This window comes from Sinocyclocheilus grahami, unplaced genomic scaffold, assembly GCF_001515645.1.
Source record: "Sinocyclocheilus grahami isolate Dianchi unplaced genomic scaffold, SAMN03320097.WGS_v1.1 scaffold1994.1, whole genome shotgun sequence".
NCBI classification, from domain to species: Eukaryota; Metazoa; Chordata; class Actinopteri; order Cypriniformes; family Cyprinidae; genus Sinocyclocheilus; species Sinocyclocheilus grahami.
The window spans coordinates 76989-94696 of NW_015507173.1; the positions used below are offsets into that span (position 1 = coordinate 76989).

The window sequence follows — 17708 nt, forward strand, 5'->3', positions numbered from 1 at the left end:
TCGCATATAACCAGATTCCCAACTGAGCTAGTATCAAATGACCACCAAAATGAAATGAGTTTAAGTCTTTAGAAATTAGCTAATTGAAATTTCAAGCAAATTAAAACCAGCGGTGAGTATAAGAGAAGCCTGACTTATACAGGTTTAACTTGCTTTACTGTAACCGAAGGCTGTTGGAGCAGCGATAAGCTGTGGATGAATTCCGCTCCTCTTTGGGAAATACAGGCCTGTACCTTTTTATAATCCCTTCAAGTTACACGAATCCCCGACGGCTTCTAAAAAGCCCACTGATGTAGTCATTTACAAGATCAGTCTTTCAAAGGCCCCCATGAAATAAAGATTTAGGAGATGACATGCGAGGTGGGGAAACACAAAAGAGAAGGGGAACATACTTGAAGTAAGCACTTGTGGCATTTTCAGTGACTCTTGCTGGTGCTTCTGTGCCAATTCCAAACCTCCAGTTTTTCCATTTCCACCACAGAAAGTCAATTTTTGTGCTCAATCAAGTGGAATCAGGAATAAAATACATGTTGAACTTTCTCTCATGAGCTTAGGAATTTCTTGCTGGTTCTCTAAAATAACTGGAAGCTTACAAAAATAGACTGTGGCACCACGCTTTGAAGTCCCTTCTCGAACTGGACTTCTCAGGGATAACGTAAGTAGAGCAATAAAGCAAGAGGAAGCAAAATAAAGGGAATGACTGCAACCCACTTTCTCTTCTTTGTGCTTATCAAGGACTAAAGCTAGACAAACAAGTCCCTTCCAAAAAGAAAAGTGGCAGCCATTAATCATTTACGCTTTTCTTCGCCCATATTCCTCCTTTAAGACGAACCGCCTACCAATTTATTTCTTACATCTCTTTGATAAACTTCAGCCCTTTAATGTCAGAAGCCACATCTTTTATTTCTTTTAACCAGAACCATTCGGATGCCCAGACATTTCCTGCCCATTGTGATGTCTAACTTCTAGAGAAAATTCAATAAGGTCTGTACAGAGCTTGTAGATCCTATTATATGAAGATACTCGTTGGATATTCAAATAAAATGAGTTTCTAAGGGGTGCAATTGTGCACAAATGTTTAAATGATGGAGACTTGCATGAAGGACATGATGAATAATGAAGCAGTTATTCTCTTTTCACTTGCCACTGCACAGAAAGCTGTGGGGATCTGGTTTTTGATGTAATCTCCATGTCATACATATGATTGGGGCCAGGACTACTGAGACATTCAATAAACAACACACTCACTTTCACACACACACACACACACACACACACACACACACACACACACACACACACACACACACACACACACACACACACACACACACATACACACACACAAAGTGCTGTTATTCAAAATTTATATTTGTGTATTGTCATGAAAGAAAAGGTGGTTGTGTGTTTGAGGCATATTCAGGCATATTCAGCAATTTAAAGTAAAGTGACATTTAGACGTTCTGTCTTCACTGAAGAATAGCAATTTCTTCTGTCTGGATCAGTTATCTGAAAAATAGACTATAGGAATAATTCAAATCTTAGCTCATTCAAGTCATATTTGTATTATTGTGGGTTTATCAACTGGTTTCAATGCTGTACTTATTGCATTCACATTATCCATGTGATTCATTCAAGTAAAACAAAAACAAAGTCTGTTTTTATGTTCATTTTAATAAGCTAATTTAACCTCTAAAAAAACAAATATTAAATATACAACAAAAACAGTTTAGTTTTTTATGCCATGATTAAATTAAAATGTACAAAGTTCAAATTATCTGACATTTTTCTAGCTCTTTATATAATTTGCCTGTGGAAAGATGAAATCTGTAAAAAAGGGTAAAGTGTGCAGATGTTCCACAGGGTCCATCTGATCAGTATCACTCTGTATTAACAAAAGAGAAGCAGACTTACCATTGTAAGGAGATTGTCAATCTCAGTGGTGTCGTATGGACTCAGAGCATTCCACACAAAAGGACGATATGCTTTCCTGCACAAATATATTTAGAGATTTTGTATGGTCAAATGAAGGTGCCAGGAGTGTACACAGCACTGCAAGATAAAGATCTAAAGAAATACCGCTGACTATATTTGGCAGGAACCTCAAGCAGAACATATATTGGTCTCTGTGTGTGTTCTTATCTGTTTTTGCACATCATATAAGCCATCATGTGAAATGCACTACCACTACTGTGAATCATTTTTATTAAGTAAAAGCTCTTGAAGCCTAGCATGGACCTTGTGCATTGTGTGCCATTGTATATTCTCCAAATTCAAGCAAAGTGCTTAAATAAAATAGCCTTTGTGGTCTCTCATTTAAGTATATGTACGAGTAATAGAAGGTGTTTAAAGTGTAAGGTCTCTAAGGCTTTTTACACTGCATTGACCTTAGGTTATTGTCTTCACCTAAGGCCACTTGATTATGGATAGAGCAATGGCTTGCATGTTTTTAAGAGTAACCCTGAGTTATTAAACTCTGTTCCAGAGCAAGGTTAGAACATTAACACAAAATTGCAGTGGCAAAGTAATTTGAACAGAAGAAGGACAGTTATACAGTTTTATATGTGAGTAAATGAGGGCAGAATTTAAATTTTGGGGCGAACTAACCCTTTCAGTTATATGTACTGTATGTGTAACGCAATAGGTTTCATAATCTTTGTCTGTAAAATCCAACCACAAGATTGAAAACCTATTTTTTTTTCTGTCCATTAATTTCAAAAGACATTTTTACAGTTATACAGATTGTCGAAATCATAGTCCAAGAATATGCCTCTGGTACTCTAATTCTAAACTAGGTCTGGAGAATAGATTTAACGGTCACTTACCTCTCAGGGCACTGATGCAGGTGGACTTTAGAGATCTTCTGAATCTCAGCTTTGATCTGGTGCAACTTCTCTTTTATCAACTGAGTGTGAGTCTTGGATCTGTGTCTCACTGATGTTGTACTGCTGGGTTTTGAAATGTGTTGTTTCTCTCTTTGGTTCTCACTGGGCCTCACATCTGAGGAAACATGACCTGTTTGGCATAAATAACAGAGAGTCACATATGGTTTGATTCTAATTACATAATACATGAAGATGTATAAATGTGCATGATTGTTCATTTGGTGAACACAGGGCTGAGTATGGACCAGGCCATTGGGTCAGTGCCTCAGACGGTCAAGGGCCTCAAAAGACTCAGCCAAAGGAGTGCCTAACACAGTGCATGCCTAACACTAGAATCTCTTGACATACAGCGCAAACTAGGGTTACTAGTCTAGTGATCCTATAGTCTAGTTAAGCCTTACACAGGATCATGGGATCCAGCCCTGGTTAGACAATAAATGTGCATTGATTATTGTATAACATCAACCATTAGCATCGCTCATGTATCAGATTGGTTCATTCCTTACTATTTACTACACTAATATATATATATATATGAGGTGAGGTGAATATGTCCCCACATAATGTTTGCTACTCCTGCCCCAAGTTATGTGTGGGCAATATAAGCAATAAAAGTTATATATAAAAAATAAAAAAAAGTTTGTATCACTTATTGGTGTCTCTTTTCTGTTTAATGCTTTACACAGAGAAAAAAAAAGTACCGTATAAATACAAAAATTTATTCATTTATTGCCTGGCTTTATGACATCACATGTGTATATATACAGTGGGTACGGAAAGTATTCAGACCCCCTTTTAATTCGATCCCTCCACATTTTGAGGAATAATAATTACATTTAAGAAGAGTATGATGCTTAATCACAGATAATGCAAGGAAAATAATAGGCAGAGGCTGTTTGCACCAAGTGAAATTTTTTCTTTAAACTAATAGTTAGATGTTCTTTGCACTTAAATAGTGCTAGATGCTATGTATAATTAGTGCAAAATAGTGACAGATACTATTTGCAGCTCAGTGTATTGTACAACATTGTATATGCAAATATATTAAATCTTATATTTATTAAAATCACAAATGGATGCTACCTTATTTGGATCTTACTTGTCCCTAAAGCCCATCCCTTCACATACTGCTAACCCTATATTAAACCCTCTGTGAGCCACAGTTTTGCGTGTGGTAACAAAATGAACTGCACACTTTACAGTATGTGTGCCAGCTTGTGAGATTAAAACAATTTCAATAATAGGTATACTACATCTTTGGTAGGCTTTTAATTTTCTCCATTTCTTAAAATAAATGACTATCTGAGCTGACATGCAGTGGAAAAGGGAGAAGAACGAGGTTAGGAAAAAGGCTGATTGGAACTCATGTCAGTCGCAGTAAAAGATAAATCCATTATCTTTATTCTCCATACCACTGTTCCTGTTACCAGAGGGGTTTCTTTTGAAGTGACGTTAGTCACAATCAGATATTGGTGGGCAGAGTTTAAATAACCCTTGCCAACAAAATGGGCTATTTGCATTTAGTGTAAATAGCCACTCTGAAATAATAATATCTGTTTGCATAAAACAAAGCCTTTAAGATCAAGCACAAGCTTCTCCCAGGCAGAAGACAATAATCCCACTGGCTAGTGTTTGCGTTTCACTGACCACATTTCAACAAATTCCATTTGTCAAACAGACAACGTGTATAGTATTCATGGGCCCAACAGCCTGTCAAGCCAATAACTCAACATATATTGAGCTTTTGACAATGATATAAAGTGGCATCCATAAAATGCCGTCGTTGAATATTATACGTTTTTGTTTTCAGATCATTACTAGAGTTAAGAAACCACTCATCTTACCTAAAGTGGCTGTACCTCCAGTTTCACATTTTGCTGGCAAGGTTGTTCCATCCTTTTTGGCTGGAGTATCTAATTAAGGCAAGAGAAAAGGCAGGCGAGAAGAGTTATCAGTCCCATTTACAGTGATAAAAGATGTGGCATTAGTCTTTTTGATTTGTTTCTAAACAGAATATACTCTATGCTGTAACCGATGACCCTCTGAAAGCAAGACCAAATCTCGAAGGCTGCACAGAGAGTATGTTTAGCTAAATATAATGGTGAAATGAAAGCACACAAATGCACAAAGCCACTTTCTAAACTGTGTATGAGTTTGGCCTCTTGCCTTTTAAATCTTCCCTCGATGTTGCTCTGCTGTTGCTTTCACTGGACGCTGACAAAGAGGAAGACATGCTTTCAAAGGAGGTATTTAATTAAAGTCTGTATGCCAAAGAAATACGTTTTCTTTCACCACAGACAGGGGTATTCAGTCTTACTGATGTTGAAGGCTGTGACAGCCAACAGTAGTCAAGGTGCAGTCAAACAGCGTTTGCATATTTGTCTGCATATCTGAGGCATACCCTCACAAAAGGGAAGCAAACCATGGTTTCCGTTGTTGTTGTGCATGGTTGTGCATTCTTACAATTGTAAACAATTGTAAACAAATGAATATGGTATAATTAATTTAGTGAATGGCATCTCAAACAAATCAGAATCAGTGACAGGGATGTGTCTAACCTCAAATCACCAGTGTTAGCAAGTGCTGTGGATAAATAATGAGGATTTTTTTTTTAAGTTCAACTTCATTTTAACCATCTTCTAAAATGTAAACTGCAGTTCTTTTTAACGGTTCCCTTTTTTCAGTTCTCTTAAATAGTCCAGTAGTGTGGCAAATGTTTTTACAAATTATTAATGTAGATTCTCAATTAATATTAGGCAATAACATAGTTACACTATTACGTAGTTACATTCTAGTCAGGGTGATATATCAAACAATAAAAAAAAAAACTGTGTTAGGAAGGTTACTTTGGAAATGTAATAGGTTACAGATTACAAGTTACCCTATTTAAAATGTAACTATTTCACTATTTCAATTAATTTATTAAAGATTACATTTGATTACTTTTCCAAATGAAAGTTTTCAATTGTTATTCATTTTCAAACATTTAAAGCAGGCAGGGTTAACCTTACAATACTACTCAACAATGATTACTGTTAGACTTTCAATATCCTTCATTACTTGAATTGATTTTCATAATTCAATTTCAAAGCACACCACAAACTGTTTTGCATAGCTATGGCAGGAAACACTGACATCTATACCTTGGAAAAAAAACAGTTCATCTTAAAAAAAATATAGCATATAGGCATACATAAACCCAAATAGGTAATAAAGCAGTTATCAAATAAGCATGTGTCCTATTCTGTGTCATAAACCCCTGAAACATTGGTGTTTCATATTTTGAAGTAGTCAATGCAATTTGGGAAAGAAATCAAATCTGTGTGTGTGTGTGTTTATAAGTAACTGTGATTTAATCATTTTTTTTCTCAGTAAATGTAACAGATTACAGTTACATTTATTTTGTAATTAAATTATATAACTCTCTCCCCAACACTGCATGTAATATAACCAAGCTTGGGTCTGAGGAAAATCACATGACTACATCCAACAAACATGATTAGATATGGCTATGTTTATGTAGTAATTATGTGGAAATGTATACATTTTGTACATTATAGATTTAGTGTATACAAGATTTAGAAAAAAAAAGAATTTTAAATGTGCTTTTTTTTTTTTTTTACCTGTCACTGTACTGTCAAATATTACATATATTGACAAATCCAATACTCACTTGATTAAATGAATGAGGGATGCTTGCAATCAGCTGATTTTCAGCTTAATCTGTTGAAATGTTTGATAAAATAATTTTGTGCATGCCACACATTCAGTGTATCGGGCCTACCTATTTCGTTTCTCTTGCACTGCTAATTAGACCGAACTAATATAGGACCGACTTAAACTGGAATAAACGAAAATTTATTACAACATGCGTGAAAGAATGTTTGTGTCCTTACTGCGACAGAAAATATAAGCAACGTTATAAAAAGGACTTTAAATTGTTTTCATCACCATTAGCAAATAACTCCGTGGCGTAGCCTACTTTAGCACAGTTACCATACAAATGATCCAGAGCTATTGGCCGTTATGGGTGTCGTGACCATGCGTCCCGGGGCAGGTGTTCAACAGGTACTGAGACTCAGAGGTGCGAGTCTCTCAGGAGGGAGAGGCGCTGGATGTGATAGTGGATGACTGCGCCTTCATTTCTCCACGCCGCGGTGTGCTGCGGAAGAACAACAACAACACGGCTCCGATTTAACGAACTGCTAGCGGGTTTAATGTTCTGTCTTGATATGTATTCATGCTAATTGTATGGAGAAGAGGTTTGTTTTCATGCGCCGCGCCGCTCCGCTCGCAGGCTGAACGCGACTGTCCGTGAGGGAGGAGCTACCGGACATCCGACTCCGATAAAGGAACTACTAGCTTCACTGAACAGGGTGAGAGACGCGAATGTATTAGCGCGTATTAATGTGCATCTTTTTACAGTGAGTGAAAGGGACGGGGAACGAGCGAGGTGAGGCAGCAGGCAGCTGTCTGCCTGTCCTGTCCCCCAGCCGGAGAACGAGATCAGCGGCTGATGCGATCTGAGATCTCCTGGCATTGTTGCTGAGCTGTGCGCAGGAAACGCCGCTGCAAAACACAGGCCCGCCAATGAATGAATGAACGAATGAAATAAGCGCGTCGCGATGCTTTATTGTTTTGTTTCGCGGTCCTTGCTATCATAACCACGAGTGCGCTCTTTTGTTTGTCGCGGACGCTCTCCGGCTGTTGAACTTGCCCGTAGTTCGCGAAAGTGTCATAAAGCAACGGGAATGGAGACATTTTGACACCGTTAGCTCTAGTGTTTCCGGTATAACGGGAATAGATCGTTGTATCCTATCGAAGTGTTTGTCAAAAAGAGGCGGGTTTTAATGATATTTGTTAATTGCTTGCTGATGGTGTTACACGTACATCACACTGTTAACATGCAGGAAGAAACAGGTGTATTATGTTTTCAGGTGGACTTCGGTATTATCTCATCATAGCTGTAATAATTTACCCAAAACCAGGGTGCGAATTCCTGACTCTCTTATTAACTTGGGGTGGCTTAAAAGTGTGCACTCTAAAAAAAAATGCTGGGTTAAATAGGCACAAACTCAGCAATTGGGCTGTTTTGACCCAGCGGTACCCAACCTTCCGGGTAGTAACCCAACCGCTGGGTCAAAACAACCCAATTGCTGGGTTTGTCCCTATTTTACCCAGCACTGGGTTGTATTTAACCCAGCATTTTTTAGAGTGTGTGTTCTTCGTACATGTCAGTACTTTCAAACAACAGTATTTTCAGTACCGCAGGTTTGCCATACATTGCCATACATTTATGCGAAAATGTAACCTTGATATATTTAATATTGACGAAGTAAGGCCATGTCAAAGATTGAAATCATTGTGAAATTAATAGTTGAAAATCAAACTTTGATGCTCGCTATCTCATTCGATTTTGATACTTTCGCCTGGATTTCACAGACAGGGTCACACATGCATCCATCCATCCATCCATCCATCCATCTATCTATCTATCTAACTATATGATTTGTATACATGGGTTTTGTCATTGTTATTGAACATATATTTTGCCAGGACTGGAAGGCCTGTTTTCCAGTATGACTGCCCTCAGGCAGAGGAAGGGCAGTAGAGGGAAGGACCCGGGGCCCAGCGTTCAGAACCTGAAGCCTGATTGTACAGCTGAACCCAGAGAGAGGTTTGCAACAGGTCAGTGTTGTTTGTTGCAAAAGTAGATACCATTGAATTTAAAGGCATAGTTCACCCAAAAATGAAAAAAAATGTCAACATGTTGTGAAGCGTGCCGTAAGCATGTGTGTGTAACTCACACAAGAAGTAATGCGGAAGCACAGAGGACTGTCATTGGATTCTTTTCACATTTCCAGGTTTCTCAGGAGCGGAAGTTGTCATATTTGGATAAGCGTTCATAGTGGTGAATTTGAACACTACATCAAATATATTTTTTTGCATTACTATTTACTCCAATAGTAAAAGAAAAAAAAAATCCACAATAGGGTTTTCATGACTGTATTAAAAAAGGAAAAGAATAGAGAGAAATTGATTATGGCTGTCAGAAGAGAGAACAATGTCAAATTTACTGTCACTTGCATAGCCGCTCCATTAGAAACACCCTCAAAGCTGTTAACTATTTTTTTATTTGTAATTTCATGCAAAGGTGATGTAATACAAAGTGTAGTGTTAAAAATGAAAATATGAAAAATATGAAAAAAAAACGTCATGATGCTGATGACCATCGAAACGCATTATCACAGTCTATAAAAAGGGTCCTTTGTTGTACGAGCATATGTGACTTTTCACAAATGGCTGATGTTTACGTCAAGCATGAACATGGGTATGACAGTTATTTTGCTCACACACACTTATCACTTCGCGTTAGTAGAAGTTTCTTATTGGTTACCGTTGTATTCACTTTAAGTATTTTTTTTAAGCTTTAGCTATATGGACTCAGAGATAGATAGTTTTTCTAAAAAAACTTAATTTGTGTTCATCTTTAAAAAAAAAAGTCACATAAACCTAGGACAACATGAGAAATTATTTTTTCATTTTTGGTTGGAGTATCACTTTAAGATCATGCCAGAACCTTGAGATATGAATATCAACATGCAAAGTATTTAAAGTGTGATCACGTGTCAGTCATGAACATGGGTATGACAGTTATTTTGCTCACACACACTTATCACTTCGCGTTAGTAGAAATTTCTTATGGGTTACCGTTGTATTCACTTTAAGTATTTTTTTTAAGCTTTAGCTATATGGACTCAGAGATAGATAGTTTTTCTAAAAAACTTAATTTGTGTTCATCTTTAAAAAAAAAAAGTCACATAAACCTAGGACAACATGAGAAATTATTTTTTCATTTTTGGTTGGAGTATCACTTTAAGATCATGCCAGAACCTTGAGATATGAATATCAACATGCAAAGTATTTAAAGTGTGATCACGTGTCAGATTCAAAACACTGATTTTTATACATAAATTGTCATATAATTTTAATCATAGATCTCTGTGCATGTCTCTCCTCCTGTTTACCATGTTTATTGTTTAATATTATGGTATGGGTAATATTGTTGTCATTCTCTCCAGGTGGTTTCTCATGGTGGACAATCTTGTGTGTAATGACTGGCTCAATAGTGGGAATTAGTCTGGGCTTGCTGTGCTGCATCTATGTGGCTACACTTCATGAAAATGACCTCTGGTTCTCCAATATAAAGGTAAAGTCCAGAGCTTTTTTATGTTCAGTGTCCTGAAACAGTGAATATCCAGAGACTCAGGGAGACAACCTTCCATTGTGATTCATTTTCTTTTCAGGCTTTGAAGGATTTTTAGTGTTCTTAGGCTATGCTCCTAATGTAAACAACAGCTCAAGAGATCTAGATTCATAATGTGTGCTTGCGTTTCGTCAGTGATGGTGTTCTCGTCTGTCTCATTTTTCATGCATTTCCTCTTGAAAAGGAATTGTTTTCCATATGTGCTGACAGATTATTTTTCTTTCCCTCTGTGGCGCAACAGGCACATAAACAGTTAGCCAGAGTTTGGGCTGCAGATCGTGTTATGACTTCCAGACCTGAAACAGATGAAACCACCATGCCAAAAAAGTTATGTCATGTTCAGTTGGATAAATCAGCATGTCCCCGTATCCCAGTACGCTCATTAAAATAATACAGATCAGGAGTAGTTTAACCACATCTCCCAATCAGTGCAAGATTTACTGCCGCCGGCTTTGCAATAGGTTTAGTTTAGTTTATGTATTTATTTATTTATTGTGCAATGCAGTTTGAGAGCAAGTGTCTGTGTGTGTGTGTGTGTGTGTGTGACTTGCGTCTTTTGTTGGAACCAAGGCCTAGTTTTCATTTAGTGAATCTAACGAGCCAAACCTGTGCTGCTTTCATGTGAGCTTTGAACATTTTGTCCTCAGATTATTTTGTTTCTCAGAACATAATGTGTCTCACAAAATTGAATATGCACCACACTTCATAACACCAGATAAGAGTGCTTTTTTCTCAATGTGTTGGCAGGGTAGTTTTAGACTTGCAATGTCTTTATTTTGTATGCTTTCAGGCATACTTAATAGTCTAAAGAACATGTTGAATAATTACTGAATCCTGGACTAGCCCCCTGATTACAGTATGTTGCATTTTTCATCTAGGTTAAAGATGCAACATAAAGTGGACAGGGTAAACTCATGGTTCCAAACCCAATTTTTGGAGGGCTTTATCGCTAAACAAATGCACCAGGTTCAGATTGTTAGTAGAGGGTCTAAGACAAAATGGGTTGCAGATAAGGAGACATTGCTTTAAAAGTAACCAATGGACATATTAGAGTCCTATTCAAAAAATGTTTTGGCATGAGGAATGGAGAGCACAAAAAGGTCATCTCAAGTTTAAAATGAAGTCAGAGTGTGACAGCAGTGGAAAAAGGAAGCTCATGCATGCTGGCTGGTATTTTACTGCTTGCTTATGAGTCATCTTACTTTTATCTGTACTTTTGCTTTTCTGAACGTGACTGGAATGATGACTGTGAATGGATGACCACAGTTTCTGTCCCCATGTGTTTCTTTCATTCTCCGGATAAAAAAAACGCCTCCATGACTGAGCGAGCATTTGATTGTGCTTTATTTGCAGGCAAATGAATCACCTGTTCTGTTTCAGAGGGAGAGCTGTGGGAATGTCCACTGGTTAACAGCTAATCAAATGTTGCAGCAGAAAGCGCCATTAGAAGCGCAGACGGATTCCACATTGTTTTTCTAATCGTTTCCACTCTTTCAATGGGAAACAGCAGTAAATTTCACAGAGGCTGTGTAAATGTTCTCAGCAGGAGTTGGTTTTCCAGTATACTTAGCTTCGTAAATGACGATATTGGCATTATTTTTTAAACAAAGGCATTTGAAGTCCAGTATGTTCCTCTTCTGGGACACCACCCTAAAGCGGCAGACAGCTGCATTTGGGACGCTTTAAAATTCATTGCGTGTGAAGTCATGTCCATGTCGGTTATAGCGCCACACAGTCTTAATTTCAAACTGGATGTCATTCTATTGTTAGTTAAAATAACAGTTTTTACGCATGTTCTTAATTTTTTTTCTAAATGATGTTCCAAGCGTCCCCCCCCCCCTCTCAAATCTTTTTTATGTTTTCTCCCCTCGACTACCAAGAGGTCACAGTTGTGCGGCCCACATGCCTTCCTTCCTGTCTCAGCCCCTCTCTCTGGTCACATGTAGAATGTTCCTCCGGCAGATTGCTGTTTGGTGCCGACCGGGGCTTAGAATGATCTCATGAGGTTGTGTTTTATTGTTTTAATACGTGTGCTATGAAGTTTTTGGGCCAGTGACTCTGGAAAGACCGATAAACAAAAGAGCTTGCGGTCTCAAACAGGGAAAGACAGAGGAACCTTCAGGAAAGACAGGGAAGACGGAGGATAATAATCCTTGAGAATGAAGGTTCGTCGCAAGAGGAATAGCAATTTGGATGATTACTCAGGGGCCGCCCAGGATGGACCACCTTTGCTAAACTTTGGGGGGAAAGACAATCCGAGGGAGTACGAGAGTGGGCAGAGGGGCACAGAAGAGAGTGTAAAGCTTTCATGGAATCACATTCCAGGACAAAACTGTTGGCCGGCTGCTGTCATAGCAGCAGGATTACTGTTGGCAGGGGCTATTGGGCTGTTTCATGCATGGTGTGTTTATTCTATACACGAAAACCTGCTGTGGTTTTCACAGTTAAAGGTAAGCCGAAGAATCTGTCTCCATTTTTGTTTGCAAGAATGTTGCTAAGAAACATTGTTAAACAAAGTGAATGTAAATGTGCGCTCTTTGTATCAGGAGTAGTAGACTTGGTCATTAGGTCATTTTCTTTTCAACCAGTTCTCGTTGTGTTATCTTCCATTGTTATTGTTGCTTTCTGTTTATTTATACTTTTATATCTTAAAATTGCCTCTTTGTATTTGAGTTTTTCTGAAAAAAAAGAGCGTTAAAGCTGTTTTATGAAGAAGTGTCATCTTCTCAAACCAAATTTCATATGACTCTAATCTTTGTGGAGCATATGGATCTTTTTTCTGAAAACCACTTCCACTATAAAACTCCACCATACTTACAAAACCTGTTTTTTTTTTTCTTCCTCAAGGCTTTTATTGCGAATGAAATCTCTGTTTATTCTGGTCAGATAGCTGCTCTGATTTCTTTCTCAGATTGGAAATGTATTTCATTTTAACACCATTTACTCCTTTTGTGCTTCTTGTCATAGTTCATTTTTACTGAATCTTATCCTCTGTTCTTGCATTTGTAGGAAGTCGAGCGTGAAATCTCCTTCCGGACAGAATGTGGCCTTTATTACTCCTACTACAAACAGATGTTGAAGGCGCCTTCTATACAGCAAGGTACTGAAATCGAATTCACAAGACAGGTTTACAGGTTATACGATCACTCTTGCGTCATGTCATCTTGCTGATGGAACACTGATGTTAAAGTCCTTTGGTTTTCTTTTTATGTAAAGGAAAGTGTTCCTGAGGCTCAGTGGTAGAGCATTGCATTAGCAGCGCAAAAGGTTGTGGGTTCAATTCCCAGGTAACACACATACTGGTCAAAAAATGTATAGCCTGAATGCACTGTAAGTCGCCTTTGGATAAAAGCGTCTTCTAAATGCATAAATAAATGTAGAAATATTGCTCCTATAGGACAGTGGTTCCCAATCCTGGTCCTGGAGAACCCCAAACACTGCACAGATGTTTCCCCAATCAAACACACCTGATTCAACGTATCAGCTCATTAGTAAAGACTCCAAGACATCGAAAGTGTGTGTCAGATAAGAAAGGCATCAAAAACATGCACTTTTGGGGGTTCTCCATGACCAGGATTGGGATCCACTGCTATAGGGAAATTATTATTTCATCACCATCTTTACTTATAAGAAATTTTCAGATATGTACATGCTTGATTCCATTTGTGTTTTTCTTTTTTAGTTTATTTAGCTCAGTCCAAAATGCCAAGTTTCTTGTCTGCTTTCTGTTATCACTTATGTAATCTGAGAGCTATCAAAGGAATGCTTCATTACATAACCATATCAGTGTGACCGGTCTCAGAAAATAGAGGAAATGTACAACTTTGCTCTAAGTGGTCTTTGCTCAATCTAATTGGCCTAACAGCCCCATTTGGAATGGATTCTCTTTGTGCTTCTACACTGAAAAACATCACAATTAGGTCATTACCCATTGAGACTGAAATGGTAAGAACCGCAGCGGTGCCAAAAGCTGTTCTCTAGACCCCACAATTGGGCCTTTGTACTTATAGTAGAGTAAAAGCATGTTAAGAGCATTGCTTTTCTATTAAGCAATCTTAGAAATCGATTACTGTAAAACGTCACAGCTGTAGTAGCCTACTATATGTGATAGTATAAAGTAGGTTGAGGTTGTTTCATTTTGGAATCCACTTCCATTATACCATTTAGTGGAAATTTTGTCCTGCATTTACAATAATGGAACCCTTTCAAATTAAAGTGTCATTGCCTGCAAATGAGCTCTAATTGTTATCCAAGCCATTCTGCTAGGGATGCACGATATATCGGCCACCATATCGGTATCGGCCCATATCGGCTCATTTTTTCTGTTATCGGTATCGGCCTGATAAGAAAATTTGGCCGATATCTTAAAGCCGATAAATAATGCATTATTTCCTTCAGAGACACTTCAGATGCGCGCTGAAAGCAGTCAAAATGTAGCCAAATAAAATGTTCTATATTTTAGTGTTGATGTAGATATTGTGCTTTTCCTTTGTAAGGCAGCATAGTAAACACGGAAAGAAAAATAATTGTATGTCTAAAGCACAGGACTGTCACTGCTGCTGAGCAATCAGTTGTTTAGTGTGATTTACATACTGTTGTCTACACAGACAGACAATACGGTTAAATAAAAATCAGTGCTTTTATAATTTTATTATTATTTAGCAGGGACACGTATGAAAAAATGAATCACAGTTTCAACAAAAATATTAAGCATCACAACTGTTTTCAAATTTGATAATAGGAAATCTGCATATTAGAATGATTTTCTGAAGGATCATGTGACAGAAGACTAGAGTAACAACTGCTGAAAAAAATAATAATAATGGGGGGGATACGCTTTCAACTCGTTTTTTTTAGTCTCGAGCAAGACTGTACGACATTGACATTACATGATTTGACTGATTTTTTACGTAGAAAGGTTGACAGCGCACTGCATTAAAATAAATGATCATTCATGTTTTCATGAATTTGCGCTTGGTACATTGCGTTGATCGATATGTAAATAAGATGTTGCGTCTGCATTCTTTAATTTGCACGTTGTCAGTAAATCACCCGCAGAAATTACCACGCCCATCGGCGGTGATTTGGAATTGTGCTCTCGTACTAATTTGCCCTGTTTAGTAGGGCTGCACGATATATGGAAATTATCGAAATATCGCAAATGTAAATATCGCAATATATCGCAACAGCGTGCGATATCATTATCATTTTAATAATAGGCTACTTAAATCAAAACGTTGCAAAATGTCAAAGTTTTAGTTCGACGCATATAGCAGAGAATTGCTTGATGTTAAAAAGAGTTAAGTACAATAAGTTGCAGAAAACAACTCTTTGCCATCTCGTCTTGCTGTCTGACTCACACCTGAAGTGCGCGCACAAGCCGCATCTCGCACAGCGTATCTTCAGTTCTGCAGCACATGCGTGTTTCAGACAGAGTTGATTCATCTTTCGCATCTCCTCCTTATGTTTGAACAGAGCTATATGAAGAAGTATTTAAAGTGTGTGGAAAGCAAAGTTACAATGATATAAAATTAATGTTTTTGTTTGTATGTTCACATTGATGTAAAATTAAATTTTCTGATTTGTGACATTACTTTTTAAGTAATGCTAAAACACTGCTGGTCACTTTCAGAAGTTATAGTGATTCTTTATTTTCCAAGAAAGAATGTGAAACAAATTGGTTATTTAATTTTAATTTTTTAATATTTTAAAATATCATTAAAATTTATTTTACACACTTTAAGCAATATCGTATCGCATATCGAATATCACATTTTTTAACAAGGTATCGCATATCACATTTTTCTTCAATATCGCACAGTCCTACTGTGAATCTGGCCCAAAGTCTTTTTGTGCAAATTTTGACTTTTTGAAAGTTTACCGGGTTTGTGTGTGTTCTTGTGTTCACAGGTCTTTATGAGCTAATTCATGACAACACTACTGAATCAAAGAGAACAATAAACATGCTACAGCGTATGAATATCTACCAAGAAGTGTTCCTTGGCATTTTGTACAGAATACTTCCCATCCAGGTGTTCAGTCACTTCTGTTTTCTTTGTAAGATGCATGGATTCTCTTGGGCTTTTGCAGAATCATCTTATTTTTCCCATTGTGTATGTATGTGTGTGTCTGTTTGTTTTGCAGACCTACTTGGAGCCAATTTATTTCTACATCTACACCGTGTTTGCTTTGCAGACAGTGTATGTCATCGCCCTCTTTATCACTAGTTGGTTACTCAGTGACTCCTGGCTGGCTGGAGCCCTCAGTGGAGTCTGGTACATTCTCAACAGGTGTGTGTGCACAATCAGTCTCTCATACACACACAAAACTCACATTTGCAGTCCATCTGGTGTAAATAGATGCTTATTATGATGCAGTGTGCATCTCAATTCAGGTAAGTGTCAAAGCCGATATGTTTCCCAAATGTGAATTGAAGCTCTCAAGGACAGCACTAAAATGAAATTTGTCATTTAGGGCTCTTTTTATTCAATACAATCGGCACCTGATAGGATGTTCCCCCTGGAGCAGTATTACTATTTAAGAAACAATCCATTCCCACACCAGACTATTTGTTGAGCTGAAACTCACATTTGCAGTCCATCTGGTTTAAATAGATGCTTATTATGATGCAGTGTGCATCTCAATTCAGGTAAGTGTCAAAGCCGATATGTTTCTCAAAATGTGAATTGAAGCTCTCAAGGACAGCACTAAAATGAAATTTGTCATTTAGGGCTCTTTTTATTCAATACAACCGGCACCTGATAGGATGTTCCCCCTGGAGCAGTATTAATATTTAAGAAACAATCCATTCCCACACCAGACTATTTGTTGAGCTGATTGGGAAGCTCAGTCAAGCAGCACAATGTTTTGATTGCACCACAAAGTTTACACATTGTAGGAAATCAACTTGTGAATGGCTTATTTAAAGTTGTTCCTACATTGTAGAAAATACTGTAGCATTGAAAAAATAGCACTTTTACAACTCTTTTCACTTTTTTCTTGTGTTTTCTTTTCTGACAGCTTAAGCTTGTGTTTTCTGTGTTTGATTGCATGCTTGATTTGTGTGCAGAGTGGACACCACACGCGTGGAGTTTACCATCTCACTAAGGGAGAACTGGTCAATACCTTTCTTTGCTCTTCAGGTGGCTGCCATAACCTGCTACTTAAGGCCACAGCTAAAACCTATTCACCAGGTAATCTTATATCCTGATCAATTTAGATGTCTATTCCATTACTATTTCAGATTCAGATTAGTGATAAAAAAGTCTGATACTTTAACGCAAACCAGTTCTTTCTGACAATTTGTAGCAGTGAACCAGTTAAAAAAATATTCAACCTTTCTTTTACATCGTCACTAAATTAATTATCACTAATATGTAATGCTGTCATCCTGGCAGGTGAAAATACATGCTTCAACACTGCATACATAATACGCAGTAGTACAATTATTTTCATGTCTTGACTGAACAGTTTTTACATATTATAATAAGACGTTGTTTAATATAACTTGCATATTTACATTTTGTCATTTAGCAGATGCTTTTATCCAAAGCGAC

At 37.5% G+C, this 17708-nt stretch overlaps 1 protein-coding gene and 1 long non-coding RNA gene across 7 annotated transcripts in view; one reads left to right on the forward strand and one right to left on the reverse strand.

Annotated features, from left to right (window-relative positions):
* Positions 1-1920: 1920 nt before the first annotated feature.
* On the reverse strand, positions 1921-4768 carry LOC107573655 (uncharacterized). Its single transcript, XR_001607548.1, has 3 exons — positions 4730-4768; positions 2826-3015; positions 1921-1990 (listed from the first exon to the last, which is right to left on the reverse strand). It is a non-coding gene; the product is annotated as an uncharacterized lncRNA (long non-coding RNA).
* Positions 4769-6933: 2165 nt separating this feature from the next.
* Positions 6934-17708, forward strand: part of LOC107573653 (probable C-mannosyltransferase DPY19L3) — an 18612-nt gene continuing 7837 nt past the window's right edge. The window contains exons 1-7 of one of the 6 annotated variants that reach the window (XM_016260097.1): positions 6934-6953; positions 8442-8573; positions 9968-10095; positions 13162-13252; positions 16063-16184; positions 16297-16442; positions 17222-17345. In XM_016260097.1, coding sequence (XP_016115583.1) covers positions 8465-8573; positions 9968-10095; positions 13162-13252; positions 16063-16184; positions 16297-16442; positions 17222-17345 — 720 coding nt within the window. In that variant the 5' untranslated portion in view covers positions 6934-6953; positions 8442-8464. The other 5 variants (XM_016260094.1, XM_016260095.1, XM_016260093.1 and 2 more) reach the window with 5 other exon arrangements.